A 26,584-nucleotide genomic window follows, 5' to 3' on the forward strand; every position below is an offset into this window, starting at 1 on the left:
GTTTTTAAAGTAATAGTTTTAAATAATAGTTTTTTTAGTTTTTAAAGTAATAGTTTTAAATAATAGTTTTTTTAGTTTTTAAAGTAATAGTTTTAAATAATAGTTTTTTTAGTTTTTAAAGTAATAGTTTTAAATAATAGTTTTTTTAGTTTTTAAAGTAATAGTTTTTTAGGCCAACAGAAAAAAAAACTGAAAGTAATAGTTTTTTTTTATGAGCATAGCAAAAAAGCTTACTATGAACCTCTATACGTTCCATATTATTATGCATGTTGCGCAAAAATTAAAAAAAAAAAACAAAAAAAAAAAAAAACGTACGCTGTCAAAATATTTTTATTATGCAATAATTATATTCAATTAAATAAAATTTAAATGGCGAAGTTTACTATCAATTTTTTATATTTAATGAATCTCTAAAACATAACATTAAATTGAATTAAAACTAGAATAAAAAATAAAAAAAGAAATGAATCAGAAATAAAAAAGAGAAAAATAAGTAGTTAATGTATTAGAAATAAATAATGTTATATAGTATTGCGAATTATTATACTTTCAATTTCAATGAGAGTTAAAAAAGATTTGAACTCGAGAGGTCATGAGAGAAAGCTAAAAAAGGACAAGGACTAGTGAACAAGCCTGGGTATTTCCCGTTTATCCTCAAGGCATCGACGATATGACCGACATTCAATTATGTATTAATACTACAGACGGCGGGGTCACGGTAAGCCCTACAGCTTTTTAGCCCGCGTCATTTCGATTACTTATAATAAAATGCATTATTAGTTTTTTTTAAAAATTTTTCATAAATTAAATCCGCCCTTAATGTATATTTTATTAATACATAATTGGTAATGAATTCCGTCATAATATGTAAGGATAATCTTTGAGAACACTGTTAAAATTTTCATTCTAAAATTATGGTAAAATAACTGGCAGCTGTCTGTCCATCCGATTAACCGTAAAGTTTACGGTAAAGAACATTTTTTTCCTTTATGGTTTTGATACCATTTACCAAAAGTATGGTTATAAAACCATGAATACAAAACTGAACGGTTTTTTAACCATTTACAACTAGCGTTTTCAAAAACAGAAAAAAAATAGAATTATTTAACTAGACATACTAGCTCGGCTTTTAGCAAGGTAAGGAGAGTGCCGGACACTATAAATTCTTTATGTTTTAAAGGGAATGGAGGAAATATTGTGGTGTCAACACTAGGACTCGAACTCCAGTTCAGCCACTCATGAGATTGACAGATAAGCCAGCTCGGTTATGATATGTACACAGTAGCTTTATTAGGTGGTTCTAGTAGGCGCGATAAGATTCTGGTTGTTTAACCGTATTAGGTGAAAGCAGTTAATAAAGAGTTTTTCTCAAACTCAAAAGTTTGAATACCATTTTATTTATGGTTATTTGACTGTTTTGATTAAATATGGTAAAATAACCATTCAATAAATTGTTATTTAACTATTTTTTCCAAGAAATTTCTAACAGTGAAGAGTATGTAGTTGTGGTTGCATGAATAATTCTTATTTTAACCTTGTGATTCAAAACGTACAAAAAAGGTGTCTTTGAGGTTGAGATGTATAAAAAAGTACACCTAAGGTAGTAGAAAATGAGGTTATGTTTTACACCAAAAGAACCTTCGTCAATAAACACCTTCGTCAATAAACGTCAATTTCAACTTCATTTACACCTCATAAAATCAACCTCATAAATAACTCAGCAATACTTTTAGTTGAAACCGAGCGAAATTATTCACGCTTCAAATATATTTATTGGTATTGTTTCCAGATAGGAACTTTTTAAAAGCTTCCCAAATTCATGATTATAAACTAATTTATAATTATAAAACTGTTTAGTTTTTTCTTTTAAATTTCCCGTGTAGTAACACGATAAATGCACGATATACGGCAACAGCACAATTTATAGAAAGGTCTAATTTAAAAACCTTTGAGCAACAGCACGTTGTGAGATGGGAGACTCATGGAGGTTAAAACTTCAGAATTTCAAGTCCCGATTGTGACACCAGAATTCTGCACAATGTCGCTTTTAATTTTCAAACAGGCTGGTACTCATCAATCTGAGGCTGGTTTGTCTTCAAGTCGTTTCTGTGGATCGAACCCCAATACTTCACAATTTCAACTCGGTTCCTTTAACCACTGAACCTGAGGGGATTTAATTATAGACTATGTCAACCTTTAATGTGGCGTAACTACCACTATAAATATTAAATACCAATTCACTAGTATATAAGACATGTTAACTTGATTCTATCACGAGGTACCTTTTAATAGATGAAGGTTGAAACCAAAAGGTACCTCTAGATAGAATCGAGTTAACATGCGTTATATACTAGTGATTTGGTATTTAATATTTGTAGTGGTAGTTATGCTACAAGCCATTGTGGCTCAGAAACACTTTATTTCTTGCGCGACTTTTCATGGTTCTTTTTTTTTCAAAAACGATAATCCTACTTTTTTTTTAAAACTATACACTGGTATTTTTTTATTATTGATAAAACAAAACTATAAATGTTCTTGCACTTTTGATAAGACAGGAATTCCATTTTTTTGTCAAAAATATGTCTTTACAAATACTTCCTTTTCTCACAATCATTACGACTTATACACTTGTCACAAGAAAAAAGGACAGAATCAGACTCTTTCCTTAGGTACCAAAGGAGAAAACCACCAAGATCTTGAAATGCTTTTTTTCAGTTTCCTCAAACGAGCCAACCGAAGCGAAATGCATAAACAAAAAGACAACAGGCAACTCAGAAGAAAGTTCAATGATCCGACAGACGATATTGCTTCTGACAAGAAATTGCTGATCTGACCACAAAAACAACCGTTATGCTTTTTCTGTCAGATGCATCGAAGTGGCAAACGTGTTCTAAATAAACCCCATTCCCTATAGAAAATGGGTTTATTAGAGTGAATTATAAATACCTATTTTCTAGTATCTTTCTGTATTGTTGATAGATTGAAAAGATGTCTTTAAAAAGCAACTATTAATGGAAAAAAATATGTTTGAAGCTGTATGAGATAAACAATTAGAATTTCAAGCTCTAATTATATGAGATGGGTGATGAAAGGTTTTGAATAATAAAGGAGTTAAATAAATTTTTTGTTTCTTCCTTTAAATTTCCCATTTATTTTTTTCGCCTCCTGTCTTAATTGAATGGAAGTTATAGTTGTTTGAAGTTATAAGTCTTACGTTGAAATCAAGAAATTTAAAGTTAACTGCAACATTCTGAGCAACAAAGAAGCTTGGGTATTAAACGATATGTGTGTATATTGTCGACAAACCATGCCTAATTAAACGATAATAAAAGTTTTTTTGCAATTGCTAAAATTACTAATAGCGCAGCTTTAGTTATTTCCTTGAATGAAATGAAAAGTAATTTTAACAACTGAAAAATGCTATTGAAATGGCTTGGCCAATTTCAATAGCATTTTTCAGTTGTTAAAATTACTGGAAGATTTAACGTGTTGGTTGCAACAACATGTTAAATTTTCCATTCTTTTTCACACTGAGAAAAAATATGTCAAATTACCAGAATGTGGTAAAATTTACCGCATTTCTGGGTCTATGGGAACACCAAAAAGCTCATAATTTTTACCCAAGCGCTATGGTAAGATTTTTGTAAAATCAACAATGAAATATGGCTTATCATAGGTGATACATTTTGGTAAATGTGGTAAAATTTGGTAATTTTATCATGATACGTTAGAGCAGTGGTTCTTAACCTTTTTTAGCCGCGACCCAAATTTGAGAAATATGTTCATGTCGCGACCCAAAAAAAAGTCAAAATTAGGCTGAGTAAGCCACAATAACTTCGTCCAGGAGTTTTGTTATTTGGTGTCTTACTAACTTTTTTGGTTCGACTCAGCGCGACCCAAGAAATATGCTTCGCGACCCAATTTTGGGTCGCGACCCATAGGTTAAGAACCGCTGCGTTAGAGCATAGCTGAAAAACAGCTTTAAGGTTAAATTTATTTTTCAGGTTTGTATTTGTTACTTAAGGTGTAGTCCTAAGAAGTACAATTTTGAAAACTAGAATTTCTGATGAACTGTTTATATTACTAAAGGAGAATTACTAAATGAATGGTTTCAATAACAGGTATTTAGGTTTTATTAACTAGAACTCTGTTTTTTATTGTTATTTTTTTACTAGAAATACTATTACCATACAGTACGATAACTTTAGAATTTTTTTTTCTACGTACACGTATTTCAGTTGATTAAACAAATTGGTACTCAAATATTTTATGAAAAAAAATTCCACTTGCACTAAACAAATAAAATTTGAATATTTTCGTTTACTTTCATTTTTTTTAATGCTTCACCAAATTACATTTTATTGAAAGTACAAATCATTTAGAATAGTACAAAAGGATTTTTTTTACTAAATATTTTTTACATTTAACATTTATTTCTCCTTTAACACAATTTAATTTAACTTTTCTATCCTTGTATTTTTACTGTTTTCATCAAACATAACATTAATTTCATTAAATTTTACTCAACACAAAATGCAGATTTTAAAAATAATTATGTATATTTAATTATTTTAAGTATCTTTTTTGCCAATGCTCTTTTTTTACTGAGAATTCACTTACTTACTCTTTATTTAAGGTTTAAGAATCGGATAAAAATTTGGTAGCGTGCTGTAAGAACGCATATGTCGATGCTATCAGTGAAATGTAAGACAACAATCTAAACTTTCCCTGTAGGCGATTAAGGTGTGAATAGTCTCTTAACACCCATGTTACGATTAGAAACAACCTGTTTTTCTTTATTGTATGCATTGAAGAGAAACATTTCATAAAAAACGTAAAAAAAGAAAAAAAAAAACACTGTGAGTTCCAGTTGCAAGCTTCCAGACAAGTAAAAATAATGATCAATAATCATAATCTCGATGTAAATCTATAAAAAGATATTTTGATTTTCTAAATGTATCACTCGCTTCAAAACAAAGTGTGATATTTCCTCTTTTAACAAAAAATCACTCTTACTGGGTATATGAAATGAAAAACAGCTTTTTATAGACTGTGAAAAGTGTTGTTTTGGAATTATCACCCATTAAATCGTCCGTTTTCATAAAGATGAAAATTATTTTTCCATACCATAAGATGTTTTTGATGTTTTTTTCCTAATGTTTTGTATCTAATTTTCAGATTTATTTCAGTTACAAGCTATTATTAAATTTAGTTACCTTCCTTAACAGTTAAATGTATATCGTACGCTACCGACAGACAGTTCGTAAATGTGTTTTTTTTTATACAACGTTCATTCCCAAAGTGTCAAAAATTTATTTTTAAGCATAAAAATACATTTTAATTCAGACGAAATAAATTTAAAACCCTCGTCAAATATAAATGAAACTGTAAAATATGTTTGATACAATTGTTTTAAAAATCGTAATTTATATTATTTCTAATTTTTTCTTCGAAATTTCAGTTAAGTTTTAGTGAAACATTTTAAGCCTTTCTTTTGAGCCGAAAATTCTTCTTCGTACTCTCAAATACATTTAGAAACTTTAGTTTACTAAGCAAGTTAGCAAAGTTACGGCAATTTACAATTCCAAACTCTTCGTTCGTTAAAAAAACAAGGACTTTGAAACTTTCATAATTTTGAAAATTTATGTCACAAGCAAAAGTATTTCTAAAGGGCTATACAATTGTCTTGGTACAGGATTTCATGGCTTAAAAAGAATAGTTTAAAATTAATTCCTATGCTGTTAATACAGAAAAGGAAAACTATTAATGTTCATATTTGATTCAAACCAAAGCATTTAATAATATTTTTTGACTTTCTCCTTGTTGGGCATTTGCAACTAGATGATGATTGGGTCTAATCACGTGGTTGTGCATGGCGTGTTTAAAGTTACATATTTTATGTGGGTTATCGCGATTGATAAATTTCTGGATCAGATTTAATTGGAAGTGACGTTACGTATGTTTACGTCGAACTTGATTGGATCACCCACGCGTGCAACCGTATTGAGCTCGCTTGTTAACCAGAGTATTCGTCTTTTAGTTCATTGTCACCATTTTAAAAATGAGCGTCACATTAAAATCCCTTTAGTTTAGGGTATATCAAGTAGCAGTGCACATAAATTACATTGTCAACAGGAAGTTTTTCTACAAATATTGTTTTAAAGCAATTTGAATACATGTTTATAAATATTATTTTTACAATAATGTTGACTTTCCTATTCCTTTATTTTTTATTGGACATCTATTTTTGTGTTAAATTTTATCGATTTTGCTAACTGCAGTAGAAAGGGAATTTCGCACACCTGTTAAACTTTTTGTTAAGCTTGTTATCTGCAGCTTCAGTTATAAAATTTAAATGACGATATCGATGTTAATTTATCACCAAGCATATGTTATCACAATACTGATATTATGTAAATTTTCTAATCTGAGAGAGAGGTAATATTAAGATAATATTAAGGTAATATTCTCTCAGCAGAATGATTACAATGCTTGATGATCACAAATCAATGTATTTAAAAGTTTATAAACTGTTTCCCTATTCTAAATTTCTTGACCTTGATTCATATTTCAGAATAAGTGCTTACTCCAATCAATTGACAGACTCAGATCGGTATTGAGTACTTCTCAGATCAATAAATTTAGCTAACTGATAATAGAAGGAATATTTTCTCACATGACTTTCATTTTAGGCCGCAAAAATGGCTAATTGGTATTACATTTCCTAATAGGTAGATTAAATTCAGTGTCTCAGCATACACATTATAAGTCATTCCATAATTAGATACTTTCATACATTTCTGAATCCAAGGTAATATTTACTAATTAGAATGATTGCAATGTTTGATGATCATAAATCTATTTAAATGTTTATAAACTGAATCCCATTTCTTGTGTTCTTGGGCTTGATTCATGTTCCCGAACAGGGTTTTTCTCGGATTTATAAATTTAGCTAACTAATAATGAAAGGTTTATTTTCCCCCATAACTTAGGTTATTTTAGGCCGCAAAAATTTTAATTGGTATAACATTTCTTTATAGGTAGAAAAGCAAATCACCAAAACTTATATCTCAAAAATATTTCCAAATGTAATCAAAATTATTTCAGATTCTATTTTGTAAAAAATTATTTGTTCAAAAACTTATTATTCTATTAAATAGAAAAGACTAGAAGAATTACAATTCATACTTTACTTGAATCATAAGTGTTTATTGTCATTTTTTGGGAGCTCTAAAATAGCATCCTAAACTTACAGGAATTATTCCGACATACATTTTTAATACATTATTTTTAAGCATTCTTTTCTTTTAAACTTGGAACTGTGTGTCAAGCACGTATCAAGTATTTTGCTTCTAATGTATCCCTTACTGTTTACAGATCTTTTTTGTCTGCCCGCGTAATTTGTGGTGCTTCTTGTCGAGTGTGGCTCGAGGCCTTGTGCCTAAGGCTCTGCATTGCTTGGCGGTCATGATGGGGGGGGGGGCTTCTCGCGACGAGAGATCTCGCGAATAGACCTGGGTCACCGTAATAGATACCTTATAATGTTCCCCTTTTTAATTTCAAGAAAATGAATTAAAAGTAGTTTTTCTAATATTCGTAAAATGATGAGCGCTACGTTTGTAAATAATTAATGACTTGTATTGAGTAAATACAGTTCTAAAAGAACTGTTTTTGTTTTAAGCGTACATAGTTTTAGATTTTGATAGTTTCTTGACATTTTAATTGTATGACTCAAAAGTTTTTACATTTTAATTGCATGACTAGGAATTTTTTACTATATTCAAGAGTTTTTAAGGCATTTTTATTAATATACAAAATAGCATTCTGTTTGGTTTATGTAGGGCCTCTTAATTTAATAATAAATCAAAACTATTGAGTTTCAAAAATATTTTACATTCAGTTTATCCAATTCAGTTTCCACGTTTTGAATAGATGTTGGATAGTTCCTGATAGCAAAATTACGGCTTTCATAAAAATTATAAATTTGTTAAATCTGTCATTGGAATTCTTAATGTTAATTTACCTTCTTCTAAAGTAATATAGATATATTTTCCAAGATACATTCCTTAATCAATTATGAGTACTAGCTAATTGACACGTTTTAAACTAAAATATGCAAGTTCACAATTTATAAATATTGTTACTTAGTATATATAGTCGAAATATTTCCAGTTAATATTGCGTTTACTCTATACGAGCCAAAAATACTTTTTCACTAAACTTGAGCAAAAAACTTGAATAAGTATTATTTATTTGGAAATTGTTTACTTGAAAAATGTTTGTGCTTAAAATAAAACAAAAACAAGAATAAAAAGGAAAAGCTTTGTTTACGTAGAATGACGAAATTGAAACTTCATTCTTAGAAATAGTATTCAATTCTTTGTCAAAAATGTCCTAACAAAATTATGTGATGAATAGCATCCTCTCTACTTTGAATAAAGAAAATAAGTAATAGTATTATTTTAAATAAAACATCAGTTTGCTTGATTAATATTTAAAACATCAATTTGTCATAAAAATTTCTTTGTAAATCTTACGTAACAGTGATAAGAAAAACAAGTGGAATCAGTTACTATATTTATTTACGAAGAAGATTTTTAATTGCAGATTTTAAATATTTCGAAACTATAAAAATGAGGAATTAAGCAAGATTTAAAAAATGCAAAAATCAATGAAATTAAAGAAAAGGTAAAAACGATCTGATAAAAGATTTCATTGAATGTTCTATGGATTTATGTTTAAGAGGTTTTTCAATAAATATGTGAGTTCGTGTTACCTAATAAAAATTAAGACACTCGTGTTACAAAATAAAATAATAAAAATTAAGTTAATGTGACAAAATATTAATAAAAATTAAGTTATATAAATTTTTTAATAATTAATAATAACAAAACATTTATGCTAATTATTTTATTTAAAAAATAACAGGAATTATTCAAATTGGTAATTTTTCTTCTTTTTATTTCTCAAAAGACATCCTATCATTTGTTCCAAATCTTTTGACTAGAAAATTTTTTTCAATATAAGTTCTGTTTTTTTTCTCCAAATATTTTTAATAAATTCATAAATTATAAAATAAATTATTAAATAATTATATAAAAATAATTATATAAATATAAATTATGTAATAAATTATTTGAAATTATTTAATAAATTCATAAATTATATTTAATAAATTAACTTAATTTATCTTTTAAAAAATGAAAAGTCATTTTATTAAAATGTTTTTTTTTTTAATTGCGTCAAAAGCTTATCAATTAAAAACAAATAATTTTACAAAATGCATAGAAAGATGTTATACAAGATATCTATTGTTATAGTTTATTTCAATAAAATTTTTTTTTTTAGAGAAAATTAAGTCAAAAAAGCTATTTTTTTAATTTTCGTTTCAAATTCCATTTTATCAAATAGAGATGAGTTTAAATTCAATAAACATGAAATTTGTTTTTAAGAAAACGCATTTTTTCTATCAAGTAAATACTGTTAAAATGTTTATTTAAAATAGTATTTTTGTTTGCAAACATACTTTCTAGACTTGAGCTAAGTTATAAATACAAATATGTGGTTATGAATATTTTATTTAAAACAATACGCTGAAAATAAATGGAATGCGGAAAGCTCTATTTAATCTAAAGTTCTAAAGAAAGTTCTAAATAAATTTGTATACAGTTTTTTCTCTTGCTTTAATTTTGTCAAGAAATTTTTTTAAATAATATTAATAATAATATAAATTATTGGCACGAAAGGAATTTAGTAGTTTTATTTTTTTAGTTGTTTTAATTGCTTTTTTAATATTTTATCAATCATATGTAAACTCTAACTATATTTTATATTTTATTTAATCAGATAGTAAATAAATTAAAAAAATCCTGAAACTCATATTATGATTAATGAATAAAAAAAATTTACACATTTGTAGGTTAAAAATCCCCTATCTCTCCTTCTCAATCTCTTAGCTGTATACCAACAATACTGCCGCAAATATTTATTTTAAATGAATAAAAAAGTTTATTAAAAAAATTCTAAAAATTGTTAGTTAAAAATAAATGAAAAGGTATTAGTTACTTTATATTTAAAAAAAAATATGAAAATTGAATATAAGTTAAACTTACCACAAGAATGAAAGTCCCTAGAAATTCCGCCAAAGCTTCTCTCATTACATCGCTTTTGAGCTTCATGGTATTCAGTTTATCATTGAGCTTCTTCACTTTTGAGTGAACCGCTACAGCAAGAAAAGGCATAATTCACTATCTCATGTACAAAAAATATCGATGATAAAAATAAAGGAGTTATCTTAGGTTTCTAATCGGAATCGTTTTAAGAGAAAGATGCGCGCACTTCAAGTAGATAGAAGAAAGGAGATTGTATGAGTGAATTCCGAATTTGATCCTTGCTATCTTTTTTCCCCTCTCAGAATCAGATCACTTGGTCAAAATGATGCCCTAACTTTCATAGATGAGATCAGCGCCATCTCGTGTGTTCTTTTTAGATTTATATGTACTTTTAATAACATAATTTAGGTAATTAGCATAGAAATTTACTTTGTGCCGGTTGACCTGGCAGCTTGGAGATAGTTAAACTTTTTGGAAATACTCATTTTTTAATACTATTCTCTCTTAATCTTAAAGTATAAGGAAACTCTACATTCTTTTTGTTTGTGGTGAATATGTTAAAATCAGCATGTGAGATTTGCTTAACACATGAAACATTACTGTGGAATAATTTTATAACCCAAAAAATATTGATATATTAAAACGAAAAATGCTACTTTAAAGTGACCATGAATAACAATGAGTTGCAATGATAATATTAAACAAACAATACTACACTGTAAAAAATTCCAAATCAAATTACCGTAAAAAGTACCGGCACTCAATGTGCTAGTAATTTTTACCGTAAAATCTATTTTTACCAGAATATGTTACTGAACAAAAAATACCTTATTGTTTTCAGTAATAATTACAGTAAAATTACTGAATTCCTCTAATTAAATAAATATTACTGTAAAATTTGGAGAATAATATTTTACGATAAAAATGAATTTTGAGGTATAATATTTCACGGGAAAAATGGATTTTACTGTAAAATGGATTTTATGGAAAATGCTCCTTAATTGCAGGTACTTATACCACTTTGTACCAAAATTTGACCCGGAATTTTTTACAGTATATGAATGACGAATTTTTGAAGTAATTTTTTATATTTAATTTTTAACTCATTTCAATACTATATAGAACACATTAAAAAAGCTTTTTGGGATAGTCTATATGCGTTGTGTTGCATGATTGTGCTCGAAAATATTATTTTAAAGTTAAAAATAGTTGTATGAAAATGAAATTTTCGGAATCGTATTTTAATTTTTAATTAAGCTTTTTTATTTTTTTAAGTAAAATGAAGATCGTTCATTATATACATACGTTTTTTCGTTCACTATATACATGTCTTAGTGCTGTTCAAAAATGGTACTTTAAAGCGAGGAAAAAAATTGCTCAGATTTTAAGCAGTTTTTTTCCTCGCTTTATAGAATCAGCATTTATAGAATAGCTTGCTTAGATTTTGAGCAAGCTATTCTATAAATGCTGAGTTTTTTAATTTATATTATAACCGTTTTTTAATTTATATTGAAAATTTTTAAATAAAAGGAAAATATATAAAAGAAAGTTTTTATTCTACATGCTATTTACCTTATGTTATTTTGAATTATACCTTAAAGGGAGGAAAAGGTTTCAGTTATCAGTAAATGACTCTATAAATGGTGAATTTTCTGAATCAAATTTTTCTTTTTTGACTGAAAGTATGTTAAATAACTAATAAGATTTTACTTTAGATTAACGCAAAACATATTAAATAACTTTTTGAAAGTATCCAAGCCTAGTTGCAATGGATTTCTCATAGAAAATAGTTTGGTATTAAAATTTAACATTAATCGATAGCAAACTTAATAAAAATCTTATACTTAACGAATGTTGGAGTTTTTAATGTTCATATAATTATAAGGTTTATAGAAAAGAAATTTACAAAGATTTGAGATAATCACAGGTATAAATAAGAAAATCAGTTAAAAATTAAATGATTTAAAAGTTTTTAAAATTAAATAGACTGCGCAATGAATTTGAAAATATGACGTCTAGGGAATAGACTGCATGATTACTGTAAAAGCTTTAAACATATCTATAATTAATAAATGAGATTAATGTAATTAATATAACTAATTAATATAATTAATTAATGTAACTAATTAATATAATTAATTAATATAAGGAATTAATATAATTAATTAATAAACTTTTAATATTATATAATTTAAATATTTCATTGTCAAAGTAATTGGAAACAAGTTTGATGTTAGCCCGATTTCAAATTTAAGAGATTTTCCTTTTTCTTAAGGTACTTTAATTTAATTTCTTTTTTTAAAGGTACTTTAATAAAAAAGGAAAGGCAACTTAAATTTCATAATTAAGAGAAATAATGTGATTTTTAAATTTATGTCCACATAAACGTTAGAAAATGCTACTAAAATAATTTGGGGATATTTAAAATTCATAAATGAAAAATGTAAAAAGGAATTTTAATTTACGAATAGAGAACAGAAACAATAGATATTTTTCTTTTATAAAAAAAATACATTTAAGTTATTATATTTTGTAGAAGAAATTGATTAGTTTTATTTCTTAAAAATCAGCCCCAGTCTACCAATCCCAGTCTAATTATTTCAGAATATAAAGATTGTGCAGATTATAATTCAGATTACGAGGATCGTAAGGATTTCAGATTATAAGCAATCCGTGACGAGAAATCTCATCCTACCTTGCTATGGTTGCCTCCTAGTTATGAACTGGCTGTTCGTGCATATTTGAAACAATATTTTTATTCAGATAAATAATTTAAATTTTATGAGAATTTCATGTTTTTAAGTACTTATTGTTTATAATTACATGCAAATAGTTATTCCTGGGCCTATTACTGATAGGGACTAAATCAGTATACAAAATCAGCTCTGAAGAAATGTGAGTTTAAAACAATTGCCAATTTAAAAAAAAAATGTAAATTATAAGACCATAGGACTGAAGTAAAATATTACTACTCAATCAATTTTAAAAGTTACATGTATATTTGTGATCAGTTCATTAGCGCATAGTTATTGAAGTTTTTTAGTTTTATTGAATTACAAAATATTTACCACTGAAAATGGACAGCATGTTTGGTGATTAGTCCCAAATTATGTTGCGCGATTGCTTTTTTTTGCAACTTAAACTCTGAAATACAGCACGATTTGAAAATCACGCAAAAGAGAAACTATTTCAGACTTATATCTATATAGACTTATCTTTATAGACTTATATCTATATAGACTTATATCTATATAGACTTATATAAGATATAAGCCCGAAATTAAGCATAATTGCACAGAGAAAATAAACTTTCTGGTAAAATAACTGCACTGCATGTTAACAACAAAAAATATAGTTCTATATACTATTAAAAAATATAGTTCTGATCATTAAAACCAAACTATACGGTATTTAAATCATTCATTAGGTAATTTTTCCGTTGTCATGGTAACGGCTTACCGGAAGTTCAGGTTTTTAAGTTTATAGCTCGTATTACCACACATTTAGTAAAAAATATAAAACTGAAAAGTAAATTTAATTGAATAAATGGTTCTTATGCCATGATCTATGGTATCACAATAAAAGTACCAAGTTTTACCACATTTAGTAAATATTATTGCATACCATAAAGCCATATTTCATTGTTAATTTTAACAAAATCATCCCCAATCATTACCATTTAACCAAAATCAATACCAAAGTGCTTTGGTAAAAATTACCGAACTGAGTGGTCTCTTAGAGCCAGAAACATGGTAAATTTTACCATTTTCTGGTATTTTTGACCATACTTTTTTTCTCACCGAACTTATATCTGTATTATACCACTCAAAAAATTTATATATCCGGCTAATTGGACATTTAAACATTTCAAATAAAAAAATGAGCTTTCAGAACAAATATGCCACAAGTTTGTAAGATATTTAATTTGTAAGTAAAGTACAGCAGAATGAAAATAATGCCATCAATATACTGACGCAATCAAAATCTGTCCTTCAATTCAATAGTAGCATATTCACATTCAGTTTAGTAATGTTATCAATTATTTCAATATTTTTCCATAAACTTCTCCCTTTTGAGAAAAAAAAAGACTTTAGCTCAACAATAGTATAAAGGTTAGAAAAATACATAATATATGTAGATGTTTTTATTATTATTTGTTTCCGTAATATTTTCACCTGTTTTGGTTAGATAATCACACGAAGTTATTAGTAAATGGTTCATTTTGTATAATCTCCACTGACCCTTAACAGAGGTCTAGTCGTAAGTTGGATGACATCAGTAGAGTCAAGGTGTTTTTTCATAAGAACGGTCAAAAGGATGGCCGGTAAACTTTAGGGTCAATGATTAGGTACGTAATTTGTTCTTCGAAAAAAAACCTCAGAACTAGTTCGATTATGTTAGCATCTTTAAAAAAATTACTAATACATGAAGAAAAAAATCAATTGAAGAGAACCATTCCTTTAATCGTTTGATTGGTTTAAAATTTTATCTGAACTAGGCATTTCTTTTATTGTTTATACGAAAAATATCATAAATTAAAAGATTTGTTAAAGATGAAACAATGTAAAAACAGTTGCATATGAATTTTTTTTTCGTTTCGTTTTTTTCTGCATGCTTGTTAAAATTGTATTTTGGGGTGAAAAATTATATCTTTGAAAATATACTTAGTTTAATCATTTCTATATTAATATATATATATTAATTTTAGCAAAGATAAAGACATAAATATGCCAAACTTATCAAAGAAGAGAATTTATCTCACTTTGCTTTCTTAAAATAAATTCGGTCAAGAAAGCTTTTTTCATTTCCAAACAATATCATGCAGATGACCATCAATTACAACTGACGGATGGTAGCAAACAAATTGAAATTCGTGTGATAGGTCAAACATATCTTTTATTATTCGGCAATATATAACCAAATATTAACAGCGATAACAGAAAGAATAGTAAAAATATAATTTCACTATTGCAAATGTTATTAACTTACTATCAGTTGCAACAGTACAACAAATAAAGTAATCATTATAAAACTATTTTTAAACTGGAATTTTTTGGCAGTTGAATAATCCAACTAAAAGTTTGAACAATAGAAAAAAATCGAATTTTAAAATAACTTCATATTAAAAAATATTATTTCAACAGAGCAATTGTTTTCTCTTTTTCACAACATTGTTTCAAAAACTCATAAATGAGATATTTAATTATAATATGTCATAGTGATGTTTTTAATAGTGTGTAGTTATATGTAATTTATTAGATTTCATTAAATCTAATATAATTAGCTCAGTGATTCTGCGCAAGCTCTATCTTTCATGTTTTTGAAAATTGATTTCCACAGAATTTTTTGCAGTTATTTTCTTTTTTTATTTATTTACATAATTTTAAAAAATTACTAAATATTTTTCTCGTACTTTGAAACAGTCATAATAACAATACTCAAGTAATTTTAACTGAGAGAATATCGTAGTAGAGTGAAATTCCTCCAGGAAAGACCACCTCTAGGTAGCGACCTCTTCTATTTACGACTATTTTTAGGAAGGCACGTAATTTATTTTTATGGACTTTGCGTTGAAAAAAAAACTCTAAAGAGATTATTAAAACCCCTCCAAGTGACCGGGCAAAACTCAGCACCAAATGCGGAAAAAAGTCGCGTAAAGAAGCACGAAAAAATATCAAAACAAAAATATGAACAAAACAAATAAGTAGATTAAAAATGTCTTCAAAATAGAGTGAGGCTCTTATTTAGAGAGCTCTTTTTGACGATACAACCTCATGTTGATGTCAGAGTGCTCTAAAGACGATTCTTTCTACAATTTATTTTTAGAGTTGAAAGTTAAATTGAAAAAAAAAGTTATTTTGGAAAAAACTATGCATCTCAGACATACAAGCCTCCTCTTATCTTTTAAAGTTAACTAATTTTTATGATATAAAATTAATTGCAAACTTAAATTAGAAACATAATTGTTTATTTATTTAAAATAATTCTATCATTCATAATTGGTAAATTTGCTTTCACATATAATTATATCAGTAAGGATCATTTTTATTGAGGCTAAATTTTATTCATCGATTTGGTTTCTTGATGCCAACACAAGTGGTATTTCCTCCCCCAGAAAATGCCATTGACTAAAATTAAAGTCGTTTGCGAAAAATCATGTTGTTGTTGTTGTTAATTTACGTCGCACTAGAGCTGCACAATGGGCTATTGGCGACGGTCATCACAATTTTGATCCTCTGCAGAGGGGATGGCACCCCCGCTTCGGTAGCCCGACGACCTGCACACGAAGTCGAGCACTTCACGGTAGAACAGTTTAACGAGGACCAATACCGCACACCCTCGGTCCCTACGCAGGCTGATCCAAGTGGTCACCCACCCGCACACAGTGATGCTTGACTTCGGTGATCTGCTGGGAACCGTGTCTTAACGATCAGTCCACTGCGGGACGCGAAAAATCATGTACCTTCGATAACATTTTGAAGTCAGTAGAGGTAACCCCCAAGAACGACCAACCTCCATTAATTACCATTTTACTGTGGAGCAGAGAGGGTTCACTCCCGAGAAGTTTCACTGCATATTTAGAGAAAGAGAATTGATACTTTTCAAACATTTTCAAATAAATTTTTTTAAGTAATGATTTAATAATAATAAAAAAGAAACAGAAGAAATATATTAATTTTTTAAAAATTAGTTTCAGGAAGCTCTAGTTGCTTGGTTTTATGCAACAGCGGGTATTATAAATTATTTTTAAACTATTACCAAATTACCGTCTACTTACTACTAATAAGGTAACATAAATTTTTATAAACCTTGCGTATGCAAATTTTGTTTCATACATGTGAACCAGGCAATTATTAGTAAGTCCAATTATTATAATGATACACTGTTAAAATTTTTATTCTAAAATTATGGTAAAATAACTGGCAGCCGCCTGTCCATCCGATTAACCATAAAGTTTACGGTAAAGAATATTTTTTTCCTTTATGGTTTTGAAACCATTTATAAAAAGTACGGTTATAAAACAAGGAATACAAAACTATGCTGTTTTTTAACCATTTACAACTAGCATTTTTCAGAAACGTAAAAATAAAATTAATTATTTAACTAGACAAAGGAGCTCGGCTTTTCGTAAGGTAATGGGCAATGGAAAGTGCCGGACACTGGAAATTCTTCATGCGTTGAAGGGAATGGAGGAAATATTGTGGTGTCAACACTAGGACTCGACCTCCAGTTCTGCCGGTCATGAGATTAGCAGAGAGACCGCTCGGCTTCATTGTAGGTGGTTCTAGTTGGTGCAGTAAAATTATGGTTGTGTAACCGTAATAGGTGAAAGCAGTTATTAAACAGTTTTTCTCAAACTTAACTAACAGTTTGATTACCATTTTATTTATGGTTATTTGACGGTTTTTATTAAATACGGTAAAATAACCATTCAATAAATTGTTATTTAACAATTTTGTCCGAGAAATTTCTAACAGTGTAGTCCAAAACTGATTGCATTAGGAAGATAGAGGAATTTAATTCATGAATATTGTGTTGCAGATTGAATAAGTAAATTCTGAAATTTTGCTACCAAGTACGTTGGTTACATATAAAAGTCCTTTATGCATTTTGTGTAATCAGAATTTTGAGACAAACTTTCATTTGCTAAAAGACAAAGATCATCTAAAAGACAAAGATCATTAAGACAAAGATCATTTGCTAAAATGATTTTCATTGAAAAGAAGCTGAATATAAGCTAAACGCTGAATATTGGTGGGCTTGAGCAACAGTTTCCAAAACTTTTTGCGTCTGAGAACCCTTTAAAATAGAAATTTTTTCTATGGAACCACAATTCTGCGATGTTTATTTTTTAAATTTTAAAATAAATATTCATTATAAATGTCAGCATCTTGATTCAATGTATCTTCATTAAAATTTTCATCTTTATTCCTCAATTTGGACCCATGTGTTTTGCATACCTTGTTTTTTAAGTTTATGAAATATTAACAAAAAAATTTAGTTTTTCGAGTCATTTTATTTTTAACGATTTTAGATCTATGTATCTCACAAATAAATTCTTTTCAGATGAATGAAACGTGAGAAAAATCAAAGATACAGAAACCTAATTACGAAGCACTTTGAATTAAACTTGGAGTAAGCAATATCTTAATTATAAGCAAAACTTATGTTAAATATTGAAAATTGATATTTTAAAGATTTAAGAACAGACTTGAAATTAATGTAAAATCATAATTATAGTGAGGTATGCAATTGCTTCATTTTTGTAAAACCGCTTTGAAATATGACTTTGTGTAGGAAAGATAAAATCGAATATCAATGCTGCCTGCATCTTGCACCTATTTACTTTGTTTACGTAAGAAGAAATTCCTGCTTCATAAAAGTTGTTCTAAATAAACCGAAGCAAAATATTTGCGGCTTTTCTTGCTATTTCAGGATATTTGTCTTTTATTTCTACCCAAAACCACTCAATGGTATGTTTTCAAATTTTATTTTAAAAACTGGAACTATATTTGATAATAATCAAATTCTCGTATTCAAAGGCAGACAACATTTAGGACTTTATCGGAATATTGTAAGGGTTTTTCACGTATTCCACTTTTGAATTGTTTTCAGGAAAACATTCCAATAGTGATTTTTTTTTTCAAATGAAGCAAATGTGCAATAATATTATTGAGCAAATCATTTTCTGTTTCTTTATTTTTCTCCTTTGAAAGTTAAAAAAAGAAGGGAGAAAACATTTGAAATTTAGCTTTTTTGAACTTAAATAGAAAAGTCTAATATGCCCTTGAAAACTTCAATATTGTCATTGGCAGAAAAGATAGTAATATCTTTTACCTATTATGACACTGTAGCAGCGTTTAAATTCAAAAATATGCAAGCTAAAAAGAGTATTGCATTAGCCACCTAATATCACATAAAAAATGTTGTTAGTGGACAAAATGAAACCTAATTCTAATGTTAAGGATGTAAATTTCTTCGCTAATAATATCAAAATTCTAAGATCACTTAAGAAAATAGAAAATAGTCTGAAATTCAACAGTTTAGTTATCTTTTGCGGATTCTTCTAGTTTAATTGGCGCGGTTTCCAACCATTTTCCCCCTCTTTCTATTTAAGTAATAAAAACGGTTTAATTTTTTTTGGGAATAAAACCTACACGTTATTTCTAAACAGAAAAAGTTTTATGTTAGTGAAAATATGAAGAATTCATACATACTAGATATAAAATAAAATAATATAACATAATCGGCAAATCAAAAAATGCTTTGTTTCTACCCAGCTTTTTTTCTGTTTTCAACTTTGTTTTGTATTCCTTTCTGGTTTTTTATTCTTACTTTTATTCAGTTTGTTGTCGCGAAAATGCAAAATAACAAAATTAAAAATTAGAATTTGTTGAAATTTTAAAATGTCAAATAATTTCATGGAACCCTTTGAAGAACTCCGCAGAACCATAATTTGGGAACCTCTGAGCAAGAGAATTGATGTAGTTGGTGCCAGGAACTAATTTTTTAAAAATTTAATGTCATCATTTCAGCTTTGATGCAGTTATATTTTATTATATTGAAGTTTATTGTTTTGTACTTTTGTAATTTTAGTGACATGCTCTAATCTCATTTCTGCTGCATTGGTGTCATCTATGTATAATTAATTGTTTTTGAAATAAGAAAAGTTTTTTTCTGGAAAATTTATATTTCTAAAGCTTAAGATATCTCGAATTACAATAATCCAACAAATTAAAAACAAGTAGTCTTTCGATATTTTAATGCAAAATTTGTCTCTAATAAGCACTTAGGTTTGTAATTCAATGAAGAAAGAACAACCTTATTGCTTTTACGTTAAGGATAAAAAAACTGAAAAAAAAATCTAAATAAATTCCGGCATTATTGACTTCAAATGCATTATGATTTACTTAAAACTTTTCGGCAACTTTTTATTGTTGATGCATTCTCGTTTTAATTACGATTTTTTAGATTGAATTTATTATTATTAATTAATAAAAAGAAAATATGCGATTTTTAATTAACTGTTAGTTTAGTATGTTAACAAGATTTATAAAAAGCTCTGTGTGCAATTGAACTTAAATTTACAATATATAAGATTTCGAAAGTTGAAATCAATCGGATATCTACAGGAGGAAAGGGAGAAATTTCGGAAACTTTTATGAGTCTTACGTTTTCAACTATACACCTGTTTAGTTTACTAGAATTTATATTATTTCTTACCTACACGCTTAAGTAAAATTCAAAGCTTGGATAATAATATAAAAATAAATATACACGCTTATTTATTCAATGTGTGTTCTATAAATAATTTTAGAAAACAAGTAGCAATTTCAGTGGTAATGTAATTCAAAGCTTAGAGAACAGTATAAAATTAGATTTTGTTTTTATATGATTAATATTTTTCTTCGAAAACAAGAAACAATTTCAGAAGTAATGTAATTCATAAAAATAAGTATCTATGATTTTTTTCTTAATATGATCAATGATTGCTTTTAAGAAAGCAATGATTTTTTAAAAAAATAATTTCGATGTTTCCTTCAATTATAAATTAAAAAACTGCAGAATAAATGATATTAAAAAAATTATCTGCATCAGAAAAAGAGGTTTATTCTCAATTAGTAATGATAATAAGTAACAGGATGCAATAAGCACAGAAAAACGCTAAATTAAGGGCATAAATACCAAACGAACCTAAAAAAAGGACATTTTTTAGAGATAATTCATACTATTATTTAAATAGCTCCACTAGTGCCGAAGGAAATTAATCTGTTTGCTGACATACAAGTAACCAGATTAAGCAAAACATTTATAATAAATGTCTTTGACTTTCCAAAAGAAAAATAAATGCAGGAAAAGGAAGAGAACAAGTTCCCTTGGCGAATGAATCCCTTTATTTTGATGAAGCAAAACCATATTAATCCATTGAACTTGACCCATTTGAAGGACGCTGCTTCATATGTCTTTGTAGACGTGACTTCAATCTTAAATATTCTATTACAACTGTTGAACGCAGGCTACGCGGTTTAAGTCCGCAAGAAAGAGACGCATTAAACTGTAGTAACATTTGTGCGCCCTCGGCTATTTTTTTGCGTGCAGTTTAATGTCTTATTTATTTTCATTCGAATAAAGGGGATTTCATGATTTTATTGGATTCTTTTCCTATTTTAAAATAAACACTTAAGTAATTTAAAGAGTAAATGATTGTTGGAAATCGTTATTGTTTTCAACAATCATTTTCTCAGATGAATTCAGCTTTATTTAGTTGTGAATTTTTCATAAGTACAACTCACAAGTTTTGGTAAATAAATTCAATGAAGTTACCCTTTTTTTAAAGCTTAAACTGCTAATGTCTGAGGCCCTTTTCATTACCTTTCTTTTCAGTGATCAGAGCAGCTATTATGAGGAAAATTCTTTTCAATTTTATTCCAAAAATAGAATCAATGAGTTTTTATTAAAAGGAAATCTTGCAATAGAAATTTCCACTGCTTTCTGATCATCTTGTGTGCTAAAATCTTTTCTGAAGCTATAAGTTTGGTGAACAAATTGTTACTTGATCCCCACAAGCAAAAATTGTCTAATCAACATTTAAAATTTTGACTACTTTCTCACTAGTTGGAGTGTTTAAATTTTAACTGGAGCTTATCGCCAGGTTATTATACAGGTTTAAATTTTTTCCTAAATATTTTAAGCAAAATTTATCTCTTATCCATTTTATCACTTATCGAAATTTATCGCACTTTCTAAAGTAAACAAACTAACGAGTACAAAACTAAGAAGAATCAGAAGAATAAAATGAAATTAAAATTTTAAAATATGCGTTTCTCAAGTGAACGAACAGGGAAAAAAATAATTCTATTCCGAAAAACATTGTTTTAAACATTTTCTACTTCCTTTTAATTTTTTTAAATAACTATGCTGATAAGGAGGAGGATAGAGTTTGTTGCTTTTACTCAGTTTGACAGTATGAATGCATGAAAAAAGTTTTCGAACATTTTAAATGTCCCTTTCTAAATACGGGGTCTTTCATTCATACTTATAAAATTGATAAGTACTTCGTATGACATTCGATTTAATTTAAAGTTCATCTGCATTCGTATGCCGTAAGCTAAATGAAACATCCTCCTCTTTTTAAATGTCATTTTACAATGCGTCCAGCGTATTAAAAAAAAGTTTTCACTATTTTTCTACCTGCCTGATATTAAGGTTATTATAATCAGCCTACATGACTTTAGGCTAATTAAGAAATATATGAAAATACAGTTACTTGAACTCAACCAGACTGGATTTCATTAGGCTTTATTAAAATAAACTTTAAAAAGGCGATTTACAATAAACCTTCAATTAAAATCTGAGCTTATTGCAAACTGCTTGAATTAAAGCACGCAAATTCAGCAATAAATGCTAGATTTTTTGAACCAGCATTTCAGGATCATTGCAATGAGCCGGAAATGCGTCATACGGCTTAGAAAATGTTGAAGATTTTCCGATTAGACAGGCGCTTGGAAAAATAAAGGCGGATGCTTGCTGACAGCTGGATTATTCAATTAACCTATTGCTATATACAACTACTGTACTTTCTTATACACATAAGATTTCTTAATTGCAGTAAAAGTGAAGGCATGAAAGTTAAACGTGATGGTTTAAACATAAAATTATAAGGATTGTCTTATTCAACGTCTGTTATTTTGTTATTTTTTTCCCGTAAGTTTTATGTACCCTCGGTTGGGAACAAGTATGTGTAAGACATCACTATGACTTCGGGGCTTAAACATTCTTTCGCGGTAATGATTTGGTAAATATATAAATCTCATTTGAATTTTCCAGCAGTCCCTTTGAATATTAGATAATTCAATAAACTTAGAGTCGAATTAAATATTAAAGTTTCAAATGAATAGTAATACGAATGTTTAAAAACAGTACATTTGATGCTTTGACACTTGAAAGCAATACAACTGAGATATTTTATTTATTCTATTTATTATAGAACGCGCGTGTTGAGGAAGTAGTTTGAAATTATATCTCTCTAAAATAACTACTGTGTTTGTGAAAAACTGAGAAAAGTAGACTTTTACAGATGTGATTATTTTAGATGACTTTTAAATACTTGAATTTCGAGGTCATTGATTGAATAAGAAGTTTAAAAATAGAAGAAGTTGCGAAATTTAATAACAGCGAAAAAAATACACATATGTTTTCCCATTTTGCTGTGTTTTTATTATTTGCTAAGCTGTTTTTTTAACGAAAAATATATTTTGTCATTATATTACTAATTATTGCAGCACTGAAAAATTTATAACGACCTATCAAATATTAATAAATATTTTGTATTATTAGGTAATATGATATTCTTCTATATAATAATGCCATTCTTGCATTATCAAAAGATTTACGATGAATCCGTTTTTTTCATTATTCGAAATTGTAACAATCCAGAAGTTTGCTTAAGATGTTATAAAAACATTCTAATATTCTATTTTTAAGTGTAATTTTTTGTATGAGGGTAAAACCATGAGTTAAGCAAGTTTTCATTGCTCGGAAATGATGTTCTCTAATTCGTTTCTAGTTGTTTTCCTATGGGTCACAATCCCTATAGTCCTTATTATTTAACTAAAATACATGAATAAATTAAAAAATAATTATTTGATGTTTATACATTTTAATACTTACATATATATGTCCTTGTGATATAAAGTGGCGTTTAGAAATAAATCAGAAATTGGAAAAATAAAATTCCCTTTTATATTTACCCCACTGCTTAAGTACATACCAAATCCAGTCTCATTTATGAGACCACTACTTGTTTTCGGCGTTAGTGTGAAATAATCAATTTACAGAAGGCACTAAAAGCGATGGGTGTATAAAGAGGGATGAGATATTTATTTGACATTTAAAAGGATATGATCATTGACTTCCGAGACAAGAGTGGGACCAGACAATATACCTTCTATGGTGAAGTAATGTAATAAAAATCTTCGACGGGTAAAAAGTGCATTATGGACAGCAATTGATAAAAGTGAAAAACGGTTCTGAAGATGCTTTTTGGTCAGATAAATGTACAAAAGGTGACCAACTGTTCACCCAGACGAACCAATAGGCTACTAACAGTGTTTCCTCAACGATTGTTTAGTGAATATTGTTATTATTGGCATCCACACCAAACGCCTTGCAAAGGACTGATGCTGACCACCGTTCGTTGGGTGATCGAGGCTGGTATTTGCATGCTACTAGACATTGACTGAGAAATTACTTAACGGTAAATCATGTTCTATGTCCAATATTTGTTGTTGATATATTTGACATAAAATATTAGAGAACAAACACCATGCAACAATTGCTGAAAGGAGCCATGCTGATTTAGGAGCTTTGTGATACGGAGAATATTCTCATGGTATTTTCTTGGCGTACTAATTATTACAAAATACACGATGGGTCAACGCATCTGTGTTTGTGGATCTTGTCCGCCATTACTTGCAGATTAATTTCTCAGCACAGTGACATTATACTAGCTGGGTAATATAGCATGTCATACAACTCGGATGGGGTTCAAAGACCACCAGAGTGGGTTAATTATACTACCCTGGCCACCAAGAATTCAAATATTCTGGGATTACCTTGAACAGTTTGTTTGAACAGTGGTTCCTCAATCGCACAGCATTGCGCAGCTAGTCACTACAATGAAGTTTATACAGCACCACACCTCTTTGAGTACCTCTCAGTACATCCATAACTTCCTCCGATACGTTTGGAGACAGATGGCTATTCTTGCATTTGATAGAAGGTCAATTTGATGTGACTAGACCGGGCATCATGCTGCGTAAATTTTTATTATAATTAGATATTTGTGTTCTGGTATACAGTAAGGAGCGAAAGTTCTGAGACGATATGTTTGTCTGTTCCAACTTTTTCTGTGAGCGAAATTTCTTAATCATGTAAGTTGCCGCTTTTTACATGGCGAGCAACTAATAATAGATTTTAAAATTTTTAATTTAACAAACAAAGAGCCAGGGTGGTTCAGGGGATAGAGCATTCGCCTTCCAATGTAATTTCTTTTACAGGAAATCGTACATACAATTTAGCTGCATCCAGACGATGTCTTATACTGAGTTTACTCACTGTGAGTCCATGTTCGGTGGTCATCTCCTTGCATATTTAATTAGGTCAGCAACCGATTCTCTTTGGATTTATACGTTTTGACATTGAGTCATTTTTCTTTGGAGCTCCTAATCTTGGAAGACCATGAAGACTTTTCTCATCCTTACACTCTCTTACTATGTGCCCAACCGTTGATTTTGGAACTCCAAACTGGCTGTAGCAGAGTATCAAATTTTTTTCTCAGTTTCTCTAATACTCAAAAGACGATTGACGAAAGACTTTTTTTCTGTTTCCATACTAAAACTGATGAAATAAACACCAACATCTTCACATAAGAAATAGAATTCTAGTTCTTGAAGGTTTTATCAAGTGAGTTTCGCACACAACGACGAGGCTGTAAGTTGGATACTCATACAGAAACCAGTTGAATGATTTCCCAGCTTTATATCCGAAGCATAGCATATTCTAGAACATTCTAAGAATGTAAGAATGCGTAACACTAATTTGCATATTTGCATAAGTATAAAACCATTTGCATGCAGCTTGTACAGGAAGAAAATAGTGAAATAATGATTTAAAAGGAATTAGCTGGATTTTAACCTACATGTTTTGATTTGAATTCCTCTGCTCTCACTACCAAGCTATAAGATTACTTTTGTAATTATTATATATGTTTAAGTTAAGTATTAAAAACTTGAACTGTGTTGGACCGTCTCAAAACTTTTGATTTCAATTTTTCAAAATCTCCTTTGGTGTCTGTTAAATAAAAAATTTTCAAGTTTAGTTGATCTCCATGTAACATGATTATAACTACAAATTAATAATTGACATCATTAAGAAATTTTACTTACAGAAAAAGTTGGAGCATATTTTCTCAAAACTTCTGCTTCCAACTTATATAATAACCATGCTAAACTATATTAAACTTTTTGCGAAGGAAAAATGGTTTGCTTAAATTTTTGCTTTTATCTACCTTTATTGTAAATTTATCAAAATTTGCTTACTTTTTAGCTGTACATTATAGCCATTAAAAGAAACTCGCCACCTTAAATTATTTTATTTGAAATGCCCGAATTATTTTGTTGAAGCTAAATTAAACTACGCTCTCACATTTCATTTTCAATTTGTGTAAAAGCATATTTTTTGGAATTGAATGCCTACAACATTACGTCATTGTAAATAGATCGTGAAATTTTTCGATTCAGAAGCAAATCAGGTTCGACACACAAGCATGACATCGCCTACAGGTAACCAATTAAATCTGATTTAAATCACATGATGAGGCATAACTTCACTTCTTCTCAAGTTTTAAGTACTCAAGAAGTTAAATAAATCAATTATACTTCTTATACAATGTACCCCAAATATTTGAAAAC

General features: G+C 28.5%; 1 protein-coding gene across 6 annotated transcripts in view; it reads right to left on the bottom strand.

The window, feature by feature from the left end:
* LOC107444140 (aquaporin-9) overlaps positions 1 to 26,584 on the bottom strand; it is a 118,237-nt gene that overhangs the window by 50,171 nt on the left and 41,482 nt on the right. For all 6 annotated transcript variants that reach the window (XM_071183511.1, XM_087167778.1, XM_071183510.1 and 3 more), the window contains exon 2: positions 10,113 to 10,222. In XM_071183511.1, coding sequence (XP_071039612.1) covers positions 10,113 to 10,178 — 66 coding nt within the window. In that variant the 5' untranslated portion in view covers positions 10,179 to 10,222. The remainder of the gene's footprint in view (positions 1 to 10,112; positions 10,223 to 26,584) is intronic.

This window comes from Parasteatoda tepidariorum, chromosome 7, assembly GCF_982258835.1.
Source record: "Parasteatoda tepidariorum strain Cologne lab strain chromosome 7, Ptep-v5.0, whole genome shotgun sequence".
Lineage (NCBI taxonomy): Eukaryota > Metazoa > Arthropoda > Arachnida > Araneae > Theridiidae > Parasteatoda > Parasteatoda tepidariorum.